Source organism: Leuresthes tenuis, unplaced genomic scaffold (assembly GCF_036924035.1).
Source record: "Leuresthes tenuis unplaced genomic scaffold, fLeuTen1.0.hap1 SCAF_21, whole genome shotgun sequence".
Classification (NCBI taxonomy): domain Eukaryota; kingdom Metazoa; phylum Chordata; class Actinopteri; order Atheriniformes; family Atherinopsidae; genus Leuresthes; species Leuresthes tenuis.
In genome coordinates this window covers 20,733,622-20,757,809 of record NW_027325375.1, presented here as the reverse complement: position 1 = coordinate 20,757,809, position 24,188 = coordinate 20,733,622, and the positions used below count along the sequence as shown (strand labels likewise).

The 24,188-nt window shown below is 37.3% G+C and overlaps 1 protein-coding gene across 2 annotated transcripts in view; it reads right to left on the bottom strand.

The window, feature by feature from the left end:
- Nucleotides 1–1,154: 1,154 nt before the first annotated feature.
- Nucleotides 1,155–24,188, bottom strand: part of ntm (neurotrimin) — a 366,426-nt gene continuing 343,392 nt past the window's right edge. For both annotated transcript variants that reach the window (XM_072375719.1, XM_072375718.1), the window contains 5 exons: nt 17,725–17,853; nt 13,215–13,335; nt 12,842–12,993; nt 10,288–10,323; nt 1,155–6,684 (listed from right to left, as the gene is read on the bottom strand). In XM_072375719.1, coding sequence (XP_072231820.1) covers nt 6,584–6,684; nt 10,288–10,323; nt 12,842–12,993; nt 13,215–13,335; nt 17,725–17,853 — 539 coding nt within the window. In that variant the 3' untranslated portion in view covers nt 1,155–6,583. The remainder of the gene's footprint in view (nt 6,685–10,287; nt 10,324–12,841; nt 12,994–13,214; nt 13,336–17,724; nt 17,854–24,188) is intronic.

Below are 24,188 nucleotides of genomic sequence, written 5' to 3'. Positions count from 1 at the left end.
TGGCTTTGGGCTTCAAAAAGTATCATCCCAAGGGGTGAACGGACGATATCTCTGTATTGTTTAGTTCCCAGTTCCAAAAGTTTTGTGAGGACAAGGCACACAGATTTAACTGTGCTCCCTTCTTGTGTGATCAGGCATGAAGGTTGAACTATCCAAATGCCACTGTCTGTTTTGACCAGAACACTCTTGTAAAATAGGTTTTTAAATCTCCAGAGGCATCATCTCCTGGATAAATAAAGGTGTAGAAAATATTCTAGGTTTAGGTGAAGGTCTAGAAATGAACCCGATCTGTCTTGCCTTGCCGTCCCAAACTATGAGCTGATAATTATGATAGTTTGAGTATTTAAAAAAAAAAAAGCCCAGAACGCAATTAATCACATAGCTTTAAATAGTTTTGTGCATTTCTGTTAGCATTCACTGTAAGGGTGACAGTCTGTGACTTAAGACAAAGACAAGTCTTTTATCTTTTTAACAGCATCGTTGTTCATTCTCCGGTGTAATAAGCAACCCTTAGATGCAGAGAGCAGATGTTTGCATGAATTAAATATCTGTTGAGGCTGAAGAGCTTTAGAGTGCCGTCATATCTACTGCTGAGCCCTTTGACTGGCGCTGCTTAAAAACAGCAATAAAAACCACAAAACACGAATCTCTGTACACATAATGGAACTGATCCTACATTATCTATCACACAGTGGCATTGAAAAACATTGCTCCGGGTCAAAAGCATCTCTGCCAGTGACAGCTTATAGTTATAGAAATTTCCAAAAAAAGGAATCGCTGTTGTATGGTGTTATAGCATTGTGTGCAATTAGAATTCATGGAGGAGGAAGAGAAACAGATTTAGTGTTATGGCATACCTCCTGGTGTGGTTGTGCATAACTGATGTACCGGAACCCTTAAAATACAGTGTGTTAGGGCTGGAGGACACACTGGTGTCATTTAGAGAACAGCAGTTAGCGGTTGTTGGTAATCTAGTGGACAGACCACAGTGAGCTCAATCCAAGGTCAGAACTTCTGAGGAGCAGTAAAATCAATAGGTTTATGTTATTTTTGGATGGGTGCCACCCTCGTGGTACATGTTCCTGTTGATGTTGTGACTGATTATCCCTCTGAGATTAATTAAAAGACCACAAATATATTCAACACACACGATCTTAAGGTACAACATTTTATTATTATCAGTCTTAAATATAAGCACACACTTTTCATCAAGAAAATACATATAAACCAACAATCCTTTACAATGCAGTTAGCCAAATAGCACGGTGTCCCCTCCACATTAGGAGCAAGCCAATCTTAAGAAGAGTCCTGTGAACGTAGCCAAGCAAAGGGCAGAGTTTTGGTTATGTGAATATTCCCCAAAAAAGACCCCAACAGATTGTGAGTATATGTCATGCCTCTGCTAATAAATCCCCTGGCAGCTGAGACAAAGGTTCACATCCAAAAATGATCTCTTCCACACTCCATTTGTAAATCACACAAATGTCACAAAACACCTAAAATTAACAGCACTATCTGGTAGGTGCAATACAGACTCAGTTTTCTTAAATGGTGTATAACTTTCTTTAAAGACTGCTTTCTTGCTTTAAACGTATGGAGACAAATAAAAGAAATATCATCATCTTTGAATTTCCTCAACCTCAGCCCAACTCGATCTATGTTTGCTCGGGCTGAGAGGCAGAATGAGTTCTGCAATCCTTGTGCAGGCCTCAAAGAGACGATGGAATTGGTCATATAGACATAAATATACAATGCTGCAGCCAAAATAGAAGCCTTCATGGGCTGCGATTCAGAACTGGCTGGCTGGAGTCAGACAGAAACAGGGACAGTTATGTGTACCGAGGCCTTTTCAGAGCACTTTCATAATCAAACTTTATTAGTGTGTTTCAAGGATCCTCTCTCCAGTTTGCCAGAGTTTATCATTATCATTATGTTTTGTTTGAATAGGACTTGCATATCCTTTTTTAAAAGTCATGCTTAGTGGGAGTTGAGATAATTTGAATTTGTTCTAATAAGTCGATGCAGAGCCCGACACTTTAAATGCCACGCAGAAAGAAACTCAAGTATAACTGTATACTTTTTTTTCCACAGGAGATGATTAATTATGTCAAATTATGAATTTGCCCCCCCCCCCCCCTGAACATAGACATATATTGACCATGATGTGTGTTTGCTGCAAATAACACACATATAAATCCTATTGATTCAAATTTTCCATTGTAAATCTCTGAAGCAATTTGTTTCATATTCAGAAACGTTCTGTATTTAGCAAGAACTTTACGCCTGTCATTCAATATGACTCGCATCCTCTTTTACAATGGAGGATGAGTCCAGTTAACAGGACAATATGAGGACCACCGAAGAGAATTTTTCTGAGTCAGAGCATGGTAACTGTGCTGTGCAACACAAAACATCATACTTTCTTATAAAACGTAAAAGAATGAAGTTTTTTTGTTTTTTTTTCACTACTTTACAACCCTGCAAGTGTGACATTGAGGCTTACGCTAACCATAACGCTTTTAGAACACTGGTCCTACGTCATACAAAAAGATCTCAGGCCAGAAAAAAAAAAAAAACTAAAACAAATGAATCCTCTAGAAAGGCAGCCTGTAAAGGTTTATCCACACACTTTTCTTTTTTACAAGTCGAGAACAGCAGGAGTTCGAGAGCAAGCAAATAAAAAGATTTCTGTCTTCTGTACACTGCTCAGACCAAGGCCAACACTTTAGCGAATGTGATCTAGGAGGATACCCCTGCAGTGATGTGACAGGCACTGACTGCTTTCAATCACCACTGCAATGACAGACTACGTCATGCTCAGATCACAGATCAGATTCCTCTCTTCCTGTCTTTTATTTGTTACAGTTTGCAGTTTGATGTTGACAATTAGCAGGGTTCTGGAGTGCTGCAATAATGGCCATATGTTATTACTATTATTAGGTGGATCATTAGGAAATTACACAACCACCTCATTACTTAAGATTAAGTATCAACACAAAAAAAAGGTGTTGTATTTTAACAGCAGCTGCTGCTGGTTTGAACAGATCTACCTGCGCTCATAAGATTAGCACTTAAACAGTATTGTCTTTAGAATTTAGTGTGCTTGCCTCAAGAATTTATGTTGTATTGCATTTGATATGACACAAATAATCATGAGTAATAACAATCAATCAAACTGAATTTGCAATCAAGGCCAGATCTCCAAACTTTTGGATGTCTGTGCAGTTTATTTGGAAACCGGTGGAGTAGTTTGATTCTCCAGGTGAAACAATACTGAGAAAACTGCCGTGTGGGTCCTCATTTACAGTTCTTACAGCTCACACAAATGCACACAGAGCTCTAAATATTACATTAAGGTGGTAATCGCTGCACCATAAAACAACTGAACAAACTGTTGAGCAGTTACTCGGAGGTAGTAATTATGAAATAAATGAGCCACTTTTTACAACATGTGCCCTATTATCTACAAAAGAAATGTAGGCAGAGATACTGTACACAAGAAACTCTTACCCTAAAATTTGTGTGTGTCAGTGTGACTGAAAGATAAGAAGTAAGGTGTGTGTGTGTGTGTGTTTGTTGATATTTTCAGCTAAGCATTATGAAATGTGTTTTCACAGGTAACACTTTGATTTAACCTTTAAAGTGAAGTCAAAGAGATGAGGTTGTGATTGCTTGTGCATCTTGACAAAAACCGCTTGATGTGAATCCTTCTGAAGGGATCCCAAGTTCAGACCTCCCTGGGAGGTGATCTAACTTCACTTCATCTTAAATGCTGTGGTGAAATGACTATGGGGGATAGATGTGAGACCAGTGGTGCCATCCTTCAAGTCAGGATGGAATAATTACCATGTCATTTCCAAACATCACTGTATGAATAATACACTGCAGTTTCTCCCTCTCTCTGCCTCATGAGTGGAAAGTAACCACGATTAGCCTGTCAGATTCAGCTGATGATTACCCTGATCAATTTCAATAATGGCCCTATCTGTTTCATGCCTCTTTGATTTGGATATTGGCTCTTTTTTGTCACATCAAGGAGCACAAAGCTTGTTTTCAAAGCCACAAAGGGGCTGAGCTCAAAACATAAATGGAGGTGCATGTGGATGATGAACTAGGACCTCACCAGAGCCAAGGCAAGCCAGCTGAAAAAATCAGATGGTCACGTTTGGAGAGTTAAAACAGGATATGAACAGTGCAGGTTCTGCCTTGCTCGTTTATCCTTTTTGGGTCTACTGTTAAGCTAATGATATGCGAAAACACCCTGTGGCACACTGGTTAGCACTGTCGCCTCAAAGCCTAAAAGTCCCTGGTTTGAACCTCAAGCTGGGGCCTTTTCATGGACAGATTGGATCCTGTGTGGGTTTCCTCTCACTAGGGTTGAGAATTCAAACTCAATTTCCAAAAAGAAATTGTTGAGGCAACACACAGTACCTTGTACTGATAGAAAAGAAAAAAAGAGTTTCAATTCTTCAGTTTTTAAGTGCACCCATAGACGGGTCCTGGAATGGATAGGCTATAAATTTTACAAATAAAGGGTACTTCTGTTAGAACCTGTGTACGTGACTGTGATGGCCCTGCATCTGTGACTATATTGTGCATCAGTGTAAAAACCTAATGACTTATGTGAGGAAGTTTCCTACTAAGTATCTTAACCTTGAACAATGGAGGATATATGTATATTTATATTCATCTGCTCTTTTTAAATCATTGTGAAATCAAAACTAGGAATCAATCTGAATCTGGATTGATGGGAACACATGTAATCAGAAAAATGTGAAAATCTACTCAATCACATCATAAGACGAGAAACTGCTGCACAAATTAAAGAAATCCCTTTTTCTCCTTTTGATGTCATAATGAATTCCTACAAATGTAAAACAGGAAAAACTCTCAGTAACTGAATGTGTTAAATAAGCTCAATGTGGCTTTTCAGTTGGTGTCACTCAGCACTTCTTTCTGCCGGACTGTTGGCCGAGTGCCGGCTAGCAGATGAAGATAAATCACCAGGTTTAATTACTGCTGTCGTATTGTGAGGGGTTACTGATTCTTGCATAAAATCCTCACTCTCACAACAAAATAAGGTAAAGGTTTCTGTCACTTCTTTGCTGCTTCAAATAACACCTCTGGCGCTCTGCCTGCTCTGATCAGAGATACAATTTTCTATTTTTCTTGTGTGTCCTTTGTTTTTGTGATAGTTCAAGCAATATATCAAATGGATTAAAAAAAACAAAAAACAAACAAAAAAAACAACAGTTTTGGCCTTTCTGTTCAGACCTCTGATCAATCACAGTTATAGTCACAGGTTTAATACTGTACTCTGGGGGTTGTAATTATTTTCCTCTTGATAATATCAGGAAATGCCAAGTTCTGGTGGACATCTCACAATCCAATTATACATTTGGTTGAGGAGCATCTAAATGCTTTTTTTTTTCTTTTTCCCCACCCATGTTTTTCTCTTGTTTGTGAGAAAACGTTACTATCTAAAGAGTAAGAAAACACATGGTGAATAAACTGCTAAAGTCTTTGGGTTATTTGTGTCTTAGTACATGCAAACATGTTTATTATCTGTTAACAGGCCCTAACTGATGGATCTCGAACCCTTAAATGCTGGTTTGGTACATGAACGGGTACATTTTTTTCTTTTTTTAATCTGTGCAATGAAAAAATGTCATGATGTCAAAAGTAACAACAGCATTAATACATTTTCATAAGTTTGTTTCTTAAGTCAACCTCTCCCACTAACTGTATATACTTAAATCTAACAATTATTCTTGATGCCTTTTTTTGTGTGTGTGTGTGTGTGTGTGTACATCTGGTGGTTGGAGAGGGAAAAAAACAAAAGACAACAAAGACGGAAAAGTAGGATATTTGTAAATAATTACAACTTCATATTTTCCCTCCTCAGACATATTTAAAATCGAATATCGTTGAAAAATTAAAGTGTGAAAGATTAGCATAACACAACTCCCAAATATATTACTATAACGCTGAGAAGAAAAATACGGTCAAAAACAGTTTTCAGCAGCTTTCAACAATCAGACTGCATGAGAATTATTATACATTAAAATATGATAATACCAGGCTTTAAGTCATGGGGTAATCTAAATTCTAAATTCTTCCTGCCTCACTGTCTCAGTTTGACTTTGAGGTGTTTAACATTCACCTCACACACTTGCTGTAAATTTGTCTTTTCCTGGAGTTGAGATGAATATGCAGTATGGTTAAAGATAAAGACACGTCCATTCGAATCAGAAATCCATGTTTCAAGAAAATTATTCAATTCAAGATGTAATGAGAGATGATTCGGAATAAGAAAAAACTTGAAAGTAAAATCATTTAAAAGGTTTTTTCGTTGTTTTTGTCACCTTTGAAACAATTTTGAACTCTAAAAGGACAGAAACAACAGAATCTTATTTCAGTATGTACCTTTTTAGTGGGTCAACATCAATGCTTTGCAGGATAATTCATGCACTCACTGTGCATCAGTTTATGTTTCCAGTTGAGGAACAAAAAAAAAATAATACACACGCGCACACATACAAACACTTGCACACAAAACACTTGCGTTCAAATCAAATCCGCTTCAAAACCGGAGCAGGAAGGGCACGAGCACTATGAAGAGGAGAAAGGTGTGAGAGTGCACTCCCATCGCACCGCCGCTGCCATCCTGAACTGCTCTCGGTCCTGAGAGGGAAAAGAAACGGGTAAGTTTCGCCACTCATGACAGATTCTTCCTATGTGATGGTAAAACAAAAGAACTGCCAGACTGCTGATAAGAGTATTACGCTATTTAGAGTAATTACATCTTACATGATTATCTTTTCACAGTGAGATAGCAACAAGACGGTATTTAAATTAAATAACATGTAAGCTCCCATCCCACTGTAATGGCAAAACTATGGCTTCAGGTCATGCATGTCCATTGTTGGAGACATTATATTTGTAACAAATATAACGTTGGGACAGAAGCTATGGAGTTATCAAACTTCTCTCAACATTACACACTACTAATGTGCCTCATCAAATCAATGCTGAAGGGAAAGAACTTGATATGTATTTGCAAGAATTGGAAGATAGCTGCCAAATTCAACACATGTTGAATTTACCAGCTGAATGAAACCTATTTGCATTAGGAATGCCCATCTTTACAGGAACATTTAGGCCCTCAAATAAGATCTTGGTGTGATATGAATAAAACAACAGTGACTTGAACAGTGACAGAGGACAGGCTGACTATCACCATGTAATTAATGGTCTATTCGAGAAATGCAGCGAATCGAACAAGTTTGTGGTATGGTAAGATGTAGATGAGAGTTTTAGGAATAAAACACGCAGCAAGAGTCTAACAACACAGTATTTTTGTCAATTTTTCATGAAAAAATACCACAAAAAGACTAATTAATGCTCTGGAGTATCTCAGAGCTCTATCACAATGTTTTTTTTTTAATAATTTTTCTACTGCAGTCTACTTATAGCGTACATAAACTGATATGATACAGTCATGTGACAAAGAAAGTACACTCAAGACACAATAAAAAAACTATTTGTTTCTAACTAGGTCTCAAAATTAGGTAAATACAACATCAGATGAACAACAACATTACATATTACGCTGTGCCACAAGACTTCTGGAAAAAAGTGGAGATGTTTGGTCATAATGCACAGCAGCACATTTGGAGAAAACCAAACACAGCATATCAGAACAAACGCCTCATACCAACTGTCAAGCACAGTGGTGGAGGGCTGATGGTGTGGGCTTGTTCTGCAGCCATAGGACCTGGACAGCTTGCAGTCACTGAATGAAGTCCTCTGCATACCAAAGTATTCTAGAGTCAAATGTGAGGCCATCTGTCTGACAGCTAAAGCTGGGCTGAAACTGGGTCATCAACAGGACAATGATCCCAAACCCAGCAGCAAATCTACAACAGAACCTTCGGAAATGAAAAGAATCAAGCTGTTGCAATGGTTCAGTCAAAGTCCAGAGCTCAACCTGACTGAAATGCTGTGCTGGGACCTGAAGAGAGCTGTGCATAAACCAATGCTGCAAACCTCAATGAAATGAAGCAACGTTGGAAAAAAGAGTGGGCCAGAATCCCTCCACAACCATGTGAGAGACCGATAACATCAAAACAAACAAACAGTTAGTTCAAGTGATTGCCATTTAAGGCCGTTATGGCCGTTTCACATTTTGGCTCAGCTTCTGTTACAAAAAAAAATCACACTGTAGCATGTCACATGCTGTTGTCTTGCATGTTTTTTAAGACTTAGACAGGATCAGATGATTTTCTATCAAGTCAAACCATAGAATAGAAAGAGAGTGTACTTTCTTTATACATGACTGTGAATTATACATTATTGACATAATCATTAACCAATTTACTTTTATCGATACCCCAAAAGTTCTTTTCACATTCTCCATATGGTTTTGTAACTGCCTGTTTTATTCCAACAAGATGATTTTTTACCAAAGTGAAGTAATTTCTGTAACAGTAAGCACGTAACACGACAATCATCACATTGAGAATACTTGTTTTCTCAAGCAGAGTTGGCTTATTATGAATGTGTCATTTTGGATGATAATAGGGTCTGAGCAAAGGAAACCAGAGCCAGGAGAAAATTCTCCTGTGGAACTAACAGCACAATGAAAGCCACATTTACGGTAAATTCTGCTAATCCTGAAGTGGCAGTTAGCTGCATTCTTTGATTAGAATGACGTGGTTTAAAACTGATCTTTGATCAACATTCTCGTCATAAAGAAAGCCATTTTTTTCTACAGCAATGAAATTATGTGTGCCTAAATTTGGGTGGCACATAAAAAAAAAGCTTTAACTTCCAGATTTCCAGTTTAATTAGAATTCCTCTGTAGATTTTATGCTAGTTTAAATTATGTTTTGTGAACATTTGTTTGCTCATAGAAGGCTGCACAATAATACATATAGCAACCGCTTTGGTTACAGAAACATGTGGAACGTTTGTACAGAAACATGTGGCATTTGTGATCGGACAGATGTTGGAAGTCTGTTTTGTTTTCAGGTTGTTACATTGTCTACTGATGAATTTATGAAATTATCTAACTAGTTCATTTCAAATTAATGAAATACAGCCTCAGTTTTCCACGTTTAAACTACATGACCTTGTTAAATTGTACATTATATGTCTTATTTTCTTTTCCTATCACAAAAATTGAAGCCAAATTTATGCTAAAAATACACAACATCACCATTTTGTTATGCATTCTGAGTGCAATTACTTGATAACTTTGCAAATACATTTCTGAAAATTTGAACCATGCTCTTTGCAAAGATGAGGCAAGTTCCATCTAAATGAATGTATTGTATGGAGATCAAGGACAATTTCTAACATTGTACTTTGAAGTTTGCAACACAATGACTACTCATTTCCCTTGGATTTCCATGAGTTCACCACAGTTTCCTTCGGGGCATCTCTCCAATTACCGTACCACAGTGGATTATCCCTAATCCTGCATATGGCTTATTAGTATAATTATGTTCACTCATAGTCAAAATCAAAGCCATTAATACAGCCCTGCTGTCTTAATGAAGTAGGTTTGCTTACAAGATGATGCAAGCGGCAGTCACAAGGACACACTGACTAACAAGATGGGTGAGGCGTTTATCTCTGCACTATTGCTGCAGCTATGCATGCCACAGTTCTAAAAACATTCGCAGGGTTCCACACATGGACTCTAAAATCCAGTCACTATTAAATTTAATTAGATCTTTTAGTCAGGTCAGTCTGAAGCAAAGTTCTGCAACTTTTTTATGGTTGTTGTCACTGTTGTTCGAGTGTACAATCGAAACACTATAACTACAGGTACAAAGAGTCACACAGGCACAAACAATAATAATGAAAGATGATGCATACTTACATTGGGGAAAAGAGCATGCAAAAAATCAAAATGAAGCCAACGTCACACAGAGAGGCAGTTAGGTTTGCAAAGGAGAAAGACGAAACATGGTTAACAAAAACAGGTTGCATTTACCATTTTCACAAAGATTCACATGATATCTCTACTGCAGTTCGCGTGACACCTGTCACACGATCACCAGAACAAGTTCATTCATGGAGCAAACTTAAAAGTGAGAAACACTACAATTTTGACAGAATGAAAGAGCCAAGAGATGATTAGTCTCATTTGTCAAATACAGCGTGCCAATGCAGCCAAACTGTCAGTTTGTGAAAATGACAATGTTTTACATGTTACAGCATGCAGTTAATACGTTCAAACCGTAGTAATTAAAATGCATGCTGGGGCAGAATACCAACCTTGCAATAGTGTTGAACTAGTGGGTTCAATTACCACTACAACGGGGGAAACAAATGGAACAGAGCATCAAGTCGGAAACAGAGCAGCAACACATCAGTGACATCACTTATGAGAAGCATGAAAAGTAGGCTGCTGAGTGGATTTTTACATTCTGGCTGCACACTTTCAGACTGGATGGTTTAACAATAGTACCAAGAGCTTCCATGAAATTACAAGTGGTGACAGAAGGCAAACCTTCAAGCTGAAACGCGGCGGCGTTTTAATTCTCACCACAACTCTGTCAGTAAAGTGATTCTTCCATATTTTCAGTGATATTTTTGGTAAAATGTGGTCATTTCAGTGCTGGGCTGTATCTCAAATTAGACAGAGAAAAATGTAGCTCATTCATACACAGGTGTGTCCACTAACATACTTCTGATGGCTTTATTCAGTCATAACAGAGGAGGAAAGTCTGTTTCAGTCACTCATAGGCTGCATAAATGATGGATGTTTAAAACTTAATTTGTCAGTAAGACCTTTGATCTAATAAGTAACTATTGCAATTGCAAATGCTGTGTCAACGTTTACCTCTTTTTTTCTGTCTTTTATACACAGTCAAATAGAACCAACCTTAAAATCATCTAACTTTACATTAAGTTCATTCAATTCTTACAGCAAGACTTTTGTTCCAGTATTACAGTTAATAAAATAAGATGACTTGAAAATTAGTATTGCACTTATACCAAGTACTGTTCTAGGATTTATCTGACAACATCCATTTTGACATGAACATACAAGTGACTCAGGTAATATTTAATTTTAACATTGCCATCTTATTTGAATTTATATTAAATCTCTGACAAGAGAAAGAATCTGAAGCTCTCAAGCAGTGGTTCCCAACTCTGTGTTTTGGTAACTCAAAGGAACTTCATGGCTTGGCTTTCATTCCAAATCAAATTGTAAACTTAAATGTGGACAATCTGTCTCTGTTTACCCCCGTATGACAGCAAGCTCCATGTAACGTTTAATTGGTATTGTCCTTTCGTGAATGCAGTTAAAAAAACTGACCAGCTCACTTTGACTAACTGACTAAGTGTATTTCTTACATATTTTTCCTTTTCTATTGCCATTAACTGACTCTAAAGCTCTAAAACTGACGAATCCACAACAAGTCAAGCTTAATGGCACAATTAAAGGCATATTTGATGATCTATATTTGACAAACCAAAAATTGTCCCAAATCGAAATTGCTGGAAATCCTCAGTTATATTCCAAGTTCAAAAGGCTGAAAAATAACTAAGCTCACATAAAAAATGTTCTTGCCAACTGCACTTCTTCCACTGACACAACAGGACCTTTAGAGTCAGTGTATTGCTCAGACATAACATGTTTTCACAGGTAATGTGCATATAATATTATTAAAAACAATTTGCACAAAAAATATTTTAATGTATTTAATTCTAATTTAACTTTGAAACTTTATTCAATGTAAAATGTATTTTAAAATTACAAGAATTCTTTTAACTTGACATTTTTAAAGCATTGCTAGAATTACACCAATTGATAACTCGATATATTTTGTTTCATAATTGCAGGGACTTTGTTTATTGAAGGTATATGATTCATTTTAAGGCCACATTAAATGATTTTTGGTCTGCTAAAGTCAGCACTTCCCACCGTTTTTGTCGAGTGACTCATTTGACAATGGCGGTAAATGTAGAGTAATTCGTAGGTCCACAGAGAGAGGGCAACTGGACTTCTTTTGCAATCCAATCTCATAACAGAACATGAAATAACTGATATTGATCCACAGTGCAGAATTTTGTAATTCTAAAAATGGTACAAATAGTCAGGGTTACAATGAATGTACATGGTTAGGTCTTCATGTTACAGAATAAATGGTTAGACTGTTAAAAAATCTACTTAGTTCCAGTCTATTTTATCATTCATGCATTACAGGGATACGTTATCATCTCACTGCTCAATTTTACCATGTTTTCAGGTGAGCGTGGGCTGTCTTTTGGGTCCTTAAACATGGTTCATCTTATATGTATTCATGTGACACCAACAACTCACAGGGTGGTCTTGCGGGTTACACACATGTCACCTCAACAGCTCTCGAGGTGTAAATGTTTCCACAAGTGTTTAATTGCCTCTAACTCTCAACCAGCCAGTTGGAACTGTGGAAGACTCTTGGATGAGAAGTGAAACGTCTCCAAGAACCACAGAGGAGTCCAGCTGCCTCCTCTTACCATAACCTGGAGGACAGAGAATCTACAGAGACAGGTGGTGCTTAAAATGGGGTATTAGAGTTTATCTGGCAGGCCAGCGAGGGTTGGGAACCACTACTCTATAGCCTCAAATTATAGAAGCCTGAATTTCTTCTTCAAACAGGAATAATAGCACACCATTTTCAAACACTATACTGTTTTTTTTTTTTTTAATACATTCATGGGTTGAAATTCTAGACACAGACCTACTATATGTAAGTTGTAATTCTACTATACTTTTGCCTGTAGTGGGAAAGTTATAAACCCAATTATTTAATTAAAAAAACAACAAAAAACCACTCACCATACAGAAGGAAGCTTGTGTTTGAGTTTCCAAGTTTGTTGATGGCGACACAGGTGTAGTTTCCATAATCGCCATCAGACACATTAAAAAATGTGAGCTTTGACAGCGATCCACTATTGATAATCTCCAAGCCATCAATACCACTGAAGACTCTAAATAGAGAAAACACATAAATAACCATATGAATTGCCAAATTTCTTATAAAATGACTGCAGTTTCTTTAAAATGTTAACATCTTTAAGACTGGCGGCAGGATAAATAGTTAGACACTTTTTCAAAACTATTCAGTAAAATAACAAAAAACCTTTCTTTCTTTCTCTCAGCCTCATCCTACATTTCCATACATAAAAATGTAAATGTAAAAATCTATTACCTTCTGTCATCTTTATACCACTCAAAATCGGCCTCAGGCACCGCATCAGCCTCACACTCCAGCTCTCCTCTCTGGCCCAGAGTCACTCCAACATCTCTGCCCTCTGACACAGTTGGAGCATCTACAAGCAGGCACCAATAAATAGAAGCTCTGTGTTTAGGACTTCAAGGGAGTGCAAGTCAAGCATATCAGGAGAGAGGTTGTGGTACTATCCCCTCCTGGGTCTTGACTTTGATTCACAGAGTCATCTACACCACAACTAGTTCAAAGTTCAAATTATGCACAATATCTATTGCACTGCTGAAGTTGTATAGTGTCTGGGAACAATGAATATGAATTAGTATGGATATGTTTTGTATTTCAGATCATTTCAACTACACTTTTAGTGTAGATATTTGCATTTAGTATGTTTGACTTTTTTCCTTTAAAAAACACATAATAAAACGAATAATAAGAGAAGAAGCTAAAGAAGAAGTTGAAGAAGATAGAGCAGCAGCCCCATACTAAAGGTGGTCCACTTAGGAACATCCGTCCATCTATTTTCTACTGCTTATCTGAGCAGGCTGTCCTATGCCCACCTATGGCAGCTCCTCCTGGGGAACTTGGAGGCGAGAGATACAAACTGTTCACTGAGTCCTCACTCTACTCTGAGCGGATGCTTAAACCAATTCAACTGCAATGTGGAAGAGCAGTGGCTCCACACAAAGCCCCTCCCTGTTGACCAAGTTTTTCCCCTAACCGTCAGGGTGAGCCCTTCTAGAAGAAGCTCATTTCAGCCACTTGAACATGTGATTTCATTCTAATAGTCACTTCCCACAGCTTGTGACTGTGGGTAAGAGTTGGAACAAAGATTGACAGGTAAACAGACAACTTTGCCTTTTGGTTTAGCTCTCCCTTCTCCACAACAAATCAGTACAGCACCAATCTATCCTGTCTATATACATACACACACACACATACATATATATATATATATATATATATGTATATATATATGTGTGTGATGATGTAGACATGAGTAATTGTGATCACATTAAATATATATACATATATTAGATTTATATTTAGAAATGAAGACATGTACAAATGAAGGCAAACTTGCAAATATTACTATATATTTATTACGAACAAATAAACATACAGATTATAAGTGACCATAGAATGGTTTACATATACTGCAAATAAAAAATGTTTTCTGCTTTTAAAGAACAACATGAAAATTAAATACTCTGATTCACAGGATGCCCATTAACGATTTATATGTGCTGTGAACAAATATTTAGTTTTAGACTATAATGGTCTGGAACAAGTGAAGGAGTGGAGAGGTCAGGCTAATGGACAGTCTTTTGTTCTGGTCATCTTTGTCATTGTTGTTTCTCCGCTTCGCCTGGTGCCTTAACTCGCAAATTCTTGTGTTGATCGACTTCCTTATGTCTGATATCTTGGTCCCTGGAAGATGATCCAAGACAGTATCTAAAAATGAGACATTCACAAAAGACAGCAGAAATTTTGCTGAGGAATTCAACCATAATCGCTAAATTCAGAAATCTGCTCGATAAGCGAAAAACAGGGAGAATACAAATAGTGCCAGAAAATAATATTCCACTTTCATGCTGCTACAAAAAAGACATGTAATAAGATCATCAAATTCAGCACGGTTCAATTTATTTATTTATCAAACAGAAAGATGTAAATCAAATAACATGCCTGCATTTCCGACAATATGTGAAATATCAAATTTCCAGTGTGGCGCAACAAACAAAAAATAAGGACACACAAAAAAAAAATAAAACACTGACTGCTGTGGGTTTATGGCTAATGTTTCTGTGGACTTGTTTTTATTGAATTTTCTTTTAAAATGGGCCTAAAATACAGCAAGATAAAAACTGTAAAGACACAAAGCCATGTCTACTGCTGAGCACTAAACTAAACTGCTGAGCATTAAACTAAAATTGAACTAAAAGTTCAATAAATTTCTCCCACTCTATGTTTGTGTCTGTGTTTGTTTTCATTCCCACAGGCCTAACTAATCTGGATGTACATTGTCCTAAATACGTCCTCGCGAGATCTCATATGATCTTGCGGAACTTTGCAAAAGGGATCTCGCAAAAGATCCTTTTTATTTTTTTTTTCACCCATCATGTCCCCTAGGGGGCTCCATACGCACACACCACAATAACAAATTACTTACTTCTGTGGACTTGCTAGGAGCAGTTTCAGCCTCACGTTCACCCTCAGAGATGCTGGAATCTTTGGCAGGAATACCCTTGTTGAAAAGTTTTCTAATTTCCATCAACAGAGCTGGAATTTCTGGAAATTGATTAGGATAAATGCTGATGAAAATAATCCACATGAAGGAAAACAATGTAAGTGTACCCAGTTACAAAGAATTACCATATAAAACAGACTTATTATCTATAAACCGAAATTAATATGAGTCATTATTGTTCATGTCAATAAAATACGTTAATAGTGTAAAATTACTTTTTTTTCCTGTAAAATTTTAGGACAGTGACAAATGTGTACTGCAATGTCCTAGAACTGACAGACCAACTGATGAAATAATTTACTGTAAAATCATGAACCCGTTTCATGCTACATATCTGCAAAGTAACAGCTGTCAGTGCAGTGAAGCAAAAAGTAAGTTGGTCACCCATGAAAATGGAGGAATTCGAGAAAGAGAGGAAAAAAAAAAGCATGAATATCAGAATGAGAGCAAACATACTGCTTACTGGGCTATAAGTAGTTTTATTATATCAGTGTCCAGTTATGATTTTGCTAACTCCACAAGTCCTGGAAATATATATCATGACCAATGCCACTAAATGCATTTCTTCACAGAATACCAACACAACAGGCGTAAATTACCAACAAGATTAGCCTTACATTTTTAATACGCTGGGATGAAATGTTAGCAGTATAGTTTCTACTAATTTAAATAAGAATAAAAAATTAAGTGCATTAACTTACCTGCGAACTGAAGCCCCACTGCATGCTCTACTTGCCATCCATTAGCAGGCTTCTTGGTGTTAAGGGTTGAAATCAATTATCCAGTTTGTTGTGACGATGCTAACTGCGGCTTTGTCCTGAGTCCAAGAAACAGGGGCATACCTGTACTTGGATATTTTCTAAAACCAAGTCTTATCTAGTCACTAGCTGCTGCTAAAATTTTGCTTTCTCCTGTTCCGCTGCGCTGTCTGATTGATTAGCAGTAGTGTTCAATAACAGACTAACCAAAGTAAGGTTTAGTTTTGAAGACCAATCGCATCCTAATAGAGTTGTTGCGTTCACAACCAGACATGTTGTTCCTGAGAAGAAATTGGAGCGATTGAAAAGAAAATACATTTTCTCTGGCTCTGAATATGCTGAAGTTCCAGCAAAAAGTTGTATGCCAGCCTCTATGTATGTATACCTCCAAGATCTAGTGTGGAAGATTGAAAGTTCTAGAGCATAGTATGCATCAACTGGCAAGAAATACTAATGCTTCCAAGCTTTCAAGCGAATGACAGCTGTGACCTAAAACGCCACTGATTAAATAAAGTGTTATTAGCTCCAAAATGTCAAAAACAAGCTACCATGAAAGTTTCATTATTTCAGTTTTGGAGTTCATGAAGTTAAACCTAAATCTGATTCACTGAACACACCCATATTAGTTTTATTCTTTTTAATTTCCATGGTGACTAATTTAATACAGTTATTTATGTTAAACAGAAAAAAACTTTGTCGATCAGTAAGAGGCATTATGAAGCTAAATGACGAGATAGAAATTAAAGTGGCCAACATTTTTTAAAGTATTTGTCTTTGGTAAAACTTATATGTTTTATACATATATATCATTATATTGTCATACATAGTCCTTGTATGTATTCTTATATTTTCAAAAATATATGCCTTAATTTTACATACCTGGAAATATATGGTTTGATATATTTCAGTATATTTTTCAAAATATTACACTATATTTTCTTTTCATTAGTGCCATCAGCCAACAATTGAAATCTAAGGCTTCATTGAGAACCAAAACTGGACAGTTGCTGACTGTAATATCCTGGTATAGAGAATCTCCATCCCTGCAGAGTCTGCAGATGGCCGTCTTACAGCTTAGCATCAACCATGAATCCAAACCTGGATCATACCTGTCTCACGTCAACAGTTTAAGCAGCTGGGGGTCTAATTGCGATGTGCATGTTTATTTTTTTCTTCAGCATTGGGAACTCTGAATACTATCAATCATGGTTTTAAAGTCCCAGCCTGAGTACCGTTGGGAAACATATACACCCTTTTATGACCCCGGTCTCCTATCTTCCAGCATGATAATGCTCTGTATCGCGTAGCAAAAATAATCTAAAACCTGAAATAAATCAAATTCATTTGGTTCCTGACCAAAAGTCAAATGCAAAAATGTATATGCAGTTCAGAATTAAGCAAAAGCATCGCTTGATGAAAACGACTGTATCATCATAACAAAAGATTTTCACAGTTTTTTTTAAAGTTAAACAAATTAACTCACAATTGACGGTGATGTCTACAGTCTGCACATCCATGTCAATATCGTTCACAGCTGTGCATTCATATGTCCCTGCTCTTTGTCTGGAGATGGATGGGATTTCCAGGAACTCATCGTCTGACATCAGGTCCCCTGTGAAAGATCAGACGCACAGAGTGGGGAGAGTAGAAAGGATCATTTAAAGTTAATGAGATGAGTCAACAGCTGTGGCTTCATTGGGGTATTTTCACACACTGTGTCCCTGCTCGTCAACACTCTCGGATGAAAGCAAGGAGGAAAGTATCGATTATGAGAGCTAATTGATACTTCATAAAATCACTATTCATCTAATTCAAAGGGGAGTTGTTTGCTTTACAATTGTCATGCCCAGCAGAAACAATTGTTTTCCTATTTAGTAAAAAAAAGGCCATTTATTTTAACCAAAGAAACAAGAGTTCCAACAAATCTGACAACAAATCCAGAATGGAAGTTAAGCAAAATGAGTGGAAACAGATTCTTGTAATTTTTGCAATACAGAAGTCTAATCTGGCATGACAAGAGTAAATTCACTTGATGAAAATTAAAATTAGGTACAAAAACAAGATCAAACGAACAACAATACAGGGTATATTACACTGTTTCATTGCATATTTGACATAAACCAAGTAAAATTCTAAAACAGTGTGTATAAAGCTCAGTACACTCCGCGATTCAACAGCTCATAGAACCACTTTTATGCACAGCTCTCTTAAGGTCCCACCACAGCATTTCGATCACGTAGAGGTCTGAACTTTGACTGGACCATTGCAACAGCTTGATTCTTATCTTTTTCAGACGTTCTGTTGTAGATTTGCTGCTGTGTTTGGGATCATTGTCCTGTTGATGACCCAGTTTCAGCCCAGCTTTAGCTGTCAGACAGATGGCCTCACATTTGACTCTACAATACTTTGGTATACAGAGGAGTTCATGGTGGACTCAATGACTGCAAGGTGTCCAGGTCCTGTGGCTGCAGAACAAGCCCACATCATCAGCCCTCCACCACTGTGCCTGACAGCTGGTAAGAGGTGTTTGTGCTGATATGCTGTGTTTGGTTTTCTCCAAACGTGCTGCTGTGCATTATGACCAAACATCTCCACTTTGGTCTGGTCTGTCCAAAGGACATTGTTCCAGAAGTCTTGTGGTTTGTTCAGATGTAACTTTACAAACCTAAGCTGTGCTGCCATGTTCTTTTTAGAGAGAAGAGGCTTTCAAAAACTTATAAGGACCAGAAGATATCAATAAAATGTCCTGATATGTAAAACCTTAAAACGTAAAGAAGATGCACTACTTTTTATTTTATTTTTTTTTACATGACTGTCAAAGCTTATGCTTATAAATATCATGATATGTTCCTCATTCTGTCTACCTCTCATACTAGTGCATTGTTTCTTTCAGCTCTTACAAAGACCATTTTTGGAGCACACTGACATTTCGGAGTATGTTACAGCACTTGGTGATCAGCGCTTTATTCAGCTTCCACTTATTATCACTTGTCTGTCAGAAATTCCATATTCTGTTTCCCTTTTGTCTGTCTCTCAAGCCTGCGAGCACAACAGGTCTACTTCTGAGATATGAGAACATGAATATGAACATGAACATGCCAGCCCCACTTCTTTTTCTTTTATCGGGTTGACAGAGAAACCTAATACGGCATTAAACATACAGAACAAAAGACATAATTGACTTCAAACCTCCTCCCAAGATGTTGGAAGGTGACAGTAATAAATTGCACATGGATTCACTTTGCTGGGTTTAGGCACATTACTGCATTGCACCTGGGAAGCCTGTTCCGGGGAAAATGCCTCGCTGACACACTGATCACCTGATGAGGAGTATCAGGAGGGCTTGCATAGGTGTGCAGGTTCCTTTTGTGTTTGAATTTCTCTCAAAAGAGGATACTGCAAGTCGCCAATAGAGACCATAGTGTCAGTTAAAGCCACAGTATAAATCCTCTGAGGGGAGTTAATCATGATGAGGCTGCCAGCTGACGCACAATCTCACAGTGTTCACATTAGTTTTCTGGCAGGTGGCTTCACATCAGCAGCAGAAGCAGCTGTCCCTCAAACTGACACATGATGCGCGTGTTTCTCCATAATCTACGGCTTTCAAGATGAATTTGTCGATTAAAAACAAATGTATAGCCCTTAAAAAGCGGATTCCTCACACGTGCACGCTGTTAACAGCAATATTTAAACTAATCATTTAATTTAGAGCTTTAAAGCTTTATTTCCTAACATCATTTGCACTTTTATCAAAAAATGTTTTAAACAATTGCTGCATGCAACAACAAATGCCATGTACTTAATGAGTTAGGTACATCTCTATATTTACTAAAGTATGGGATATGATTTTTCAGCTCAGCAGATGTGTGAGTTTGAGTTTGACACATGAGCTTTCTGGTACCTAATTAAAGCATCATGCAGCACAGCTGGTGAAAACCTGTGAGTTTGAAACGGCGTAGAAAAGCAGACAAATGGCTCAGTTAATTACATTCTCACAGTTCCATTTTGAATCTGGTTCTTTCTTTCTTTTCATTCTCCCTTAAAAGACCATATGAATTCTGCAGCTAGTGTCCATACACAGGCAGAAGGAAACACCACCCTGAATGACTGCGTGTTTTTGTGGCTCAGTTTGACCGGAAAAATGTCAATGTCCCCATCTTCTGAAAACATAAAAAGCCAATCGTTAAGTTAAACTATTATAAGAGGACAAAAGAGATTCACAACAGTTTTAAATGCATGGTGGTAGGAGTCAGACATCAAACAGAAACGTCGCTTTGGATGAACACAGATGAGGATTATAAAGGAGGGTAATCCACACAGATTGGAACTGTAGATTAAGATGCCTCAAAGTGTTAGGAATGTACAGTAGAAATACACAATGCGTGCACAAGTGCTTCTTTTTAAATCAGATTTAACTGTAAGTTTCTATACATGCTGTCTTTATGTCCATTTATGTGACCAGTTAGGGTTCTGTCCACATTAATTTAGATAAGGACCTCTTCTTATGTGCCTGAAAAAACCACCTGGAGGCATTTCCAAGAAATGGCTTCCAAGTGATGAGAGTTACCTAAATCAGCTTTGATGTGCCTGTGAGCAGATAGTGCCATTTCTTCTTTTTAAATAAGAAAAATTAACTGCATGAGACTTATTTTAGTTGGAATCTCCCAAACAAAGATGTTGTATATCAGTTAATCACATACAATTTTAACAGACATCTCACATCCTTTACATCTCATTGCATTGTATCTTATATTAGTGAATTGGTTTTGTAAATAATCTCATTCTTTATTTTTTTTACTATAACCTGTGCTGCTCTGCAAAAAGGTTGGGAAAATGGATAAAAAACAAAACAAATTTGAATTAAAAAAATTAATGTTTCATTTTTCATTTTATTCAAATTTGAACCATTTGAATTCAACCTTGATCTGCAAACAAATTCGAAACAAAAAATGTGACAGCAATCCTGACCTGGGGCACACCTCGAGACACGTTTGCAGGAAGAAAGGCAGAAAATAACACCAAAACATATATATCTCTTTGTATCCTAGCTGCTAGAATGTCCTAAGTATAAGTCTAAGAAAGAATGGCAACATTACAAAAGCTTAGAGTAAAACCTTTACTGATTCCAACTCTTTTGAGCATTTTTCAGGCCTGCAATGCAAAATCCGATGTATATTGCCAAAGTAAATCAAATTGATTTGACAAAACATGAAATACCTTGGGTTCCTAGTGTCCACAAATGAATGAATGTAAAAATAAATGTAGGATTCACAGCATTTTGTCTTTTTCCTCTATGTGTTTTGGGGGGGATTTTTATCTAAATTTTTCTCTGATTTTGGGTTTTGTATAAAATTTGATTTTTCAATTTTTATCTCCCTCTATGGACATATGGTCTGTCCGTTTGTCTACACTTCACTTTCCATTCATTCAAGTATCGCAGACACCACTGATGTTACAGATTTATATACCTTATATGGTGATTACTTCTTTTTGGTTCACTAAATATTCAGTCAAAATATTATATATATTCATATATATCATATATATATATGATATGATATGAATATATATGATATTTTGACTGAATATTTATATTTAAATGGGTTGTTAATATCTTTGAATTTTTGGGATTTTAGATATTGCATATGATTGGACTATTTTAAGTTAAGTTTAGCATGCATCATATTATGTCAGCACAGAACAGAGCAGCATTAGGTAAAAGGGGCCTTTTCTATAATCAAGACTTACTGAATCAATAGTCAACTTTAAATAGCCAGGAATTTAAGCGACACTACTGTAAATGTTTGCGAACCTTTAAACTATTTCAAAACCACCGGTTTAGAAGTACATTGACTTCTGTAACACTGACAGAATAGATATTTTGTAGATGTCTTCCAATAAATGTAAATTATTGTAAGTACTGAGCGCTCAATCTACAAGAAATAAAGCAGAAGCTTTCAGGTTTGACAGCTGCAGGTGATCCTGTTCAGCTTTCAGCAATCGCACTGCAATTTCTGCAAAAATTCACTTTCTGGTGAGTGATTATTTTGTTGTTGGTCTCCTCTCTTGTGGTCACACTGCTGTTCCTCTTCATGCACTGCTGCAGACAGTTTGACTGCCAGTCATCCAGCTGTGTGAGTAAAGTCACTGGAAACAGCAGGCACTAAGAGCCAAATATTCAAGTTCCTATCTACTGTAAAAACTCAAATCCAAGATTCATTTTAATAACTCCCATCCAAACTTAGAAAAATACAGTATATAATGGCACTCATCGGTTTTGATGGGTATGTGTTCCCAAAGAAAATAATGTGACTTATGTTTTTCCAGTTGCAACCTAATGCCAAGTGCATTTTCTTACATCTACAAGTGACATAAAGTGTTTGATTCGTTTTTAAATAGGACTGCTGGGTTTGTGACCTAGTCATTAAGGAGATATAACTGTGTCCTGCACTGCCATCAAAATGACATGGCAGATCATCAGGGAGACCACACAGAAGAGGGTGATCAGGAGAAGAAAAGCAAAGAGAGCCAGGAAGTCTCAGGAGAGGCTGGGCAGAAGATAATATACCCTTCCTGTGTCCCTGAAATGCCATGTTCAAACTCAAGGGCAAAGACGAAAACGGGGTAGAAAATGAAAGGAGACAAAGATATTTGTGTGCAGGGCAAGGTGAACAACTTCGTAGCGGAAAAAGAAGGTTGAGGGATATAAGCATTTAAGGAGAGGGGAGCGAGGGGATACGGGGAGGTAGGATTTAAATTGATGAATTCAAGCAGGCGGGAAAAAGAAATAGAAGCGGAATGGCAGATAGGATCTGTTAACAGATAGAATAGCACACATAACCACAGACAGACTAAGAGTTGAACCAGTTTTGTCATGAGAGGAAGGAAGTCGGAGTGAAATAGTTGCTGAAGAAGTGGTAGAGCTGTTGTTATTCTGACAAACACTGAGAAGGAACACTTATTTAAATAAATGATGCGCAAGAAGACAGTGAAGGATAAAACTAGCAGCGTTGCTGCTGCTATAGGAGGTGAATATATAGAAATGTTTCCACAGATTATCAGCATTTCAGCCTTTGGCACATGGATTTTCTTAATGTGCCAAGCTTCCTTTGATGCATTATCCACTTCGAGGCAACAAAACATAAAAAGGGTAAGCAAAAAAAAAAAAAAAGAAGAAAAATAGAAACAGACTAGCTTGGGGTTTTACGTATTCCCAAGATGCAAGGAAGCAGCTTTACTTTTATTGAAGGTGTTTGCCAGCAAAGTTCTGTTCGGTCAAAAGCATGCATATGACAATGAGAATAAAAAAAATTAAGAAAAACATAGCTGCGTCTACAAGTTTTCAGATGCTATAGAGTGAAAAATGTGAAGACTGCATTGTATAACATGAATGTGCAAGTATGAATCACTTTTGTTGTGTTGTCATGTATTTTTTTTGTATCAGATGGCATCAAAATTAAAATCATTCAACCACCTCAATGCAGAATTTCATGGTTCGAAATTAAAAGTTGCTGTTTTTCCTTGACTCTATCTTTTTTTTTTGTTGTTGTCTCAAGTCTCATGAGCCTCTTGCACACATCGAATCATTGTCATTGACCCGTTGCTGTTCAACCTCGTAATTCATGTACGCCAAACAGAAGCGGATCAGCCCGGCATCGCTTTGTCCTCACAGATATCAAGCCGGCATCACAAAATCAGCTGAGTGATGACAGCACCGCTGGTTAGAGTGGCGTGTTCTGCTATGCAGGCTTGCTGTGTGTAAGCAGACAATTCTGTTAGTATCTCCCGACGCTCAGATGTGTATCGGATGCAGATCTACTTCAACCCGCCCTGTTCGGCCCCAGTGCTTTCACACATGACATGATGCGCAACGAAGGTGCATCAGTCCCGGCTTGAAAGGGAATGTGTGAAAGAGCCTCTGAAAGAGTGAGTGAAAATAAATGTGAC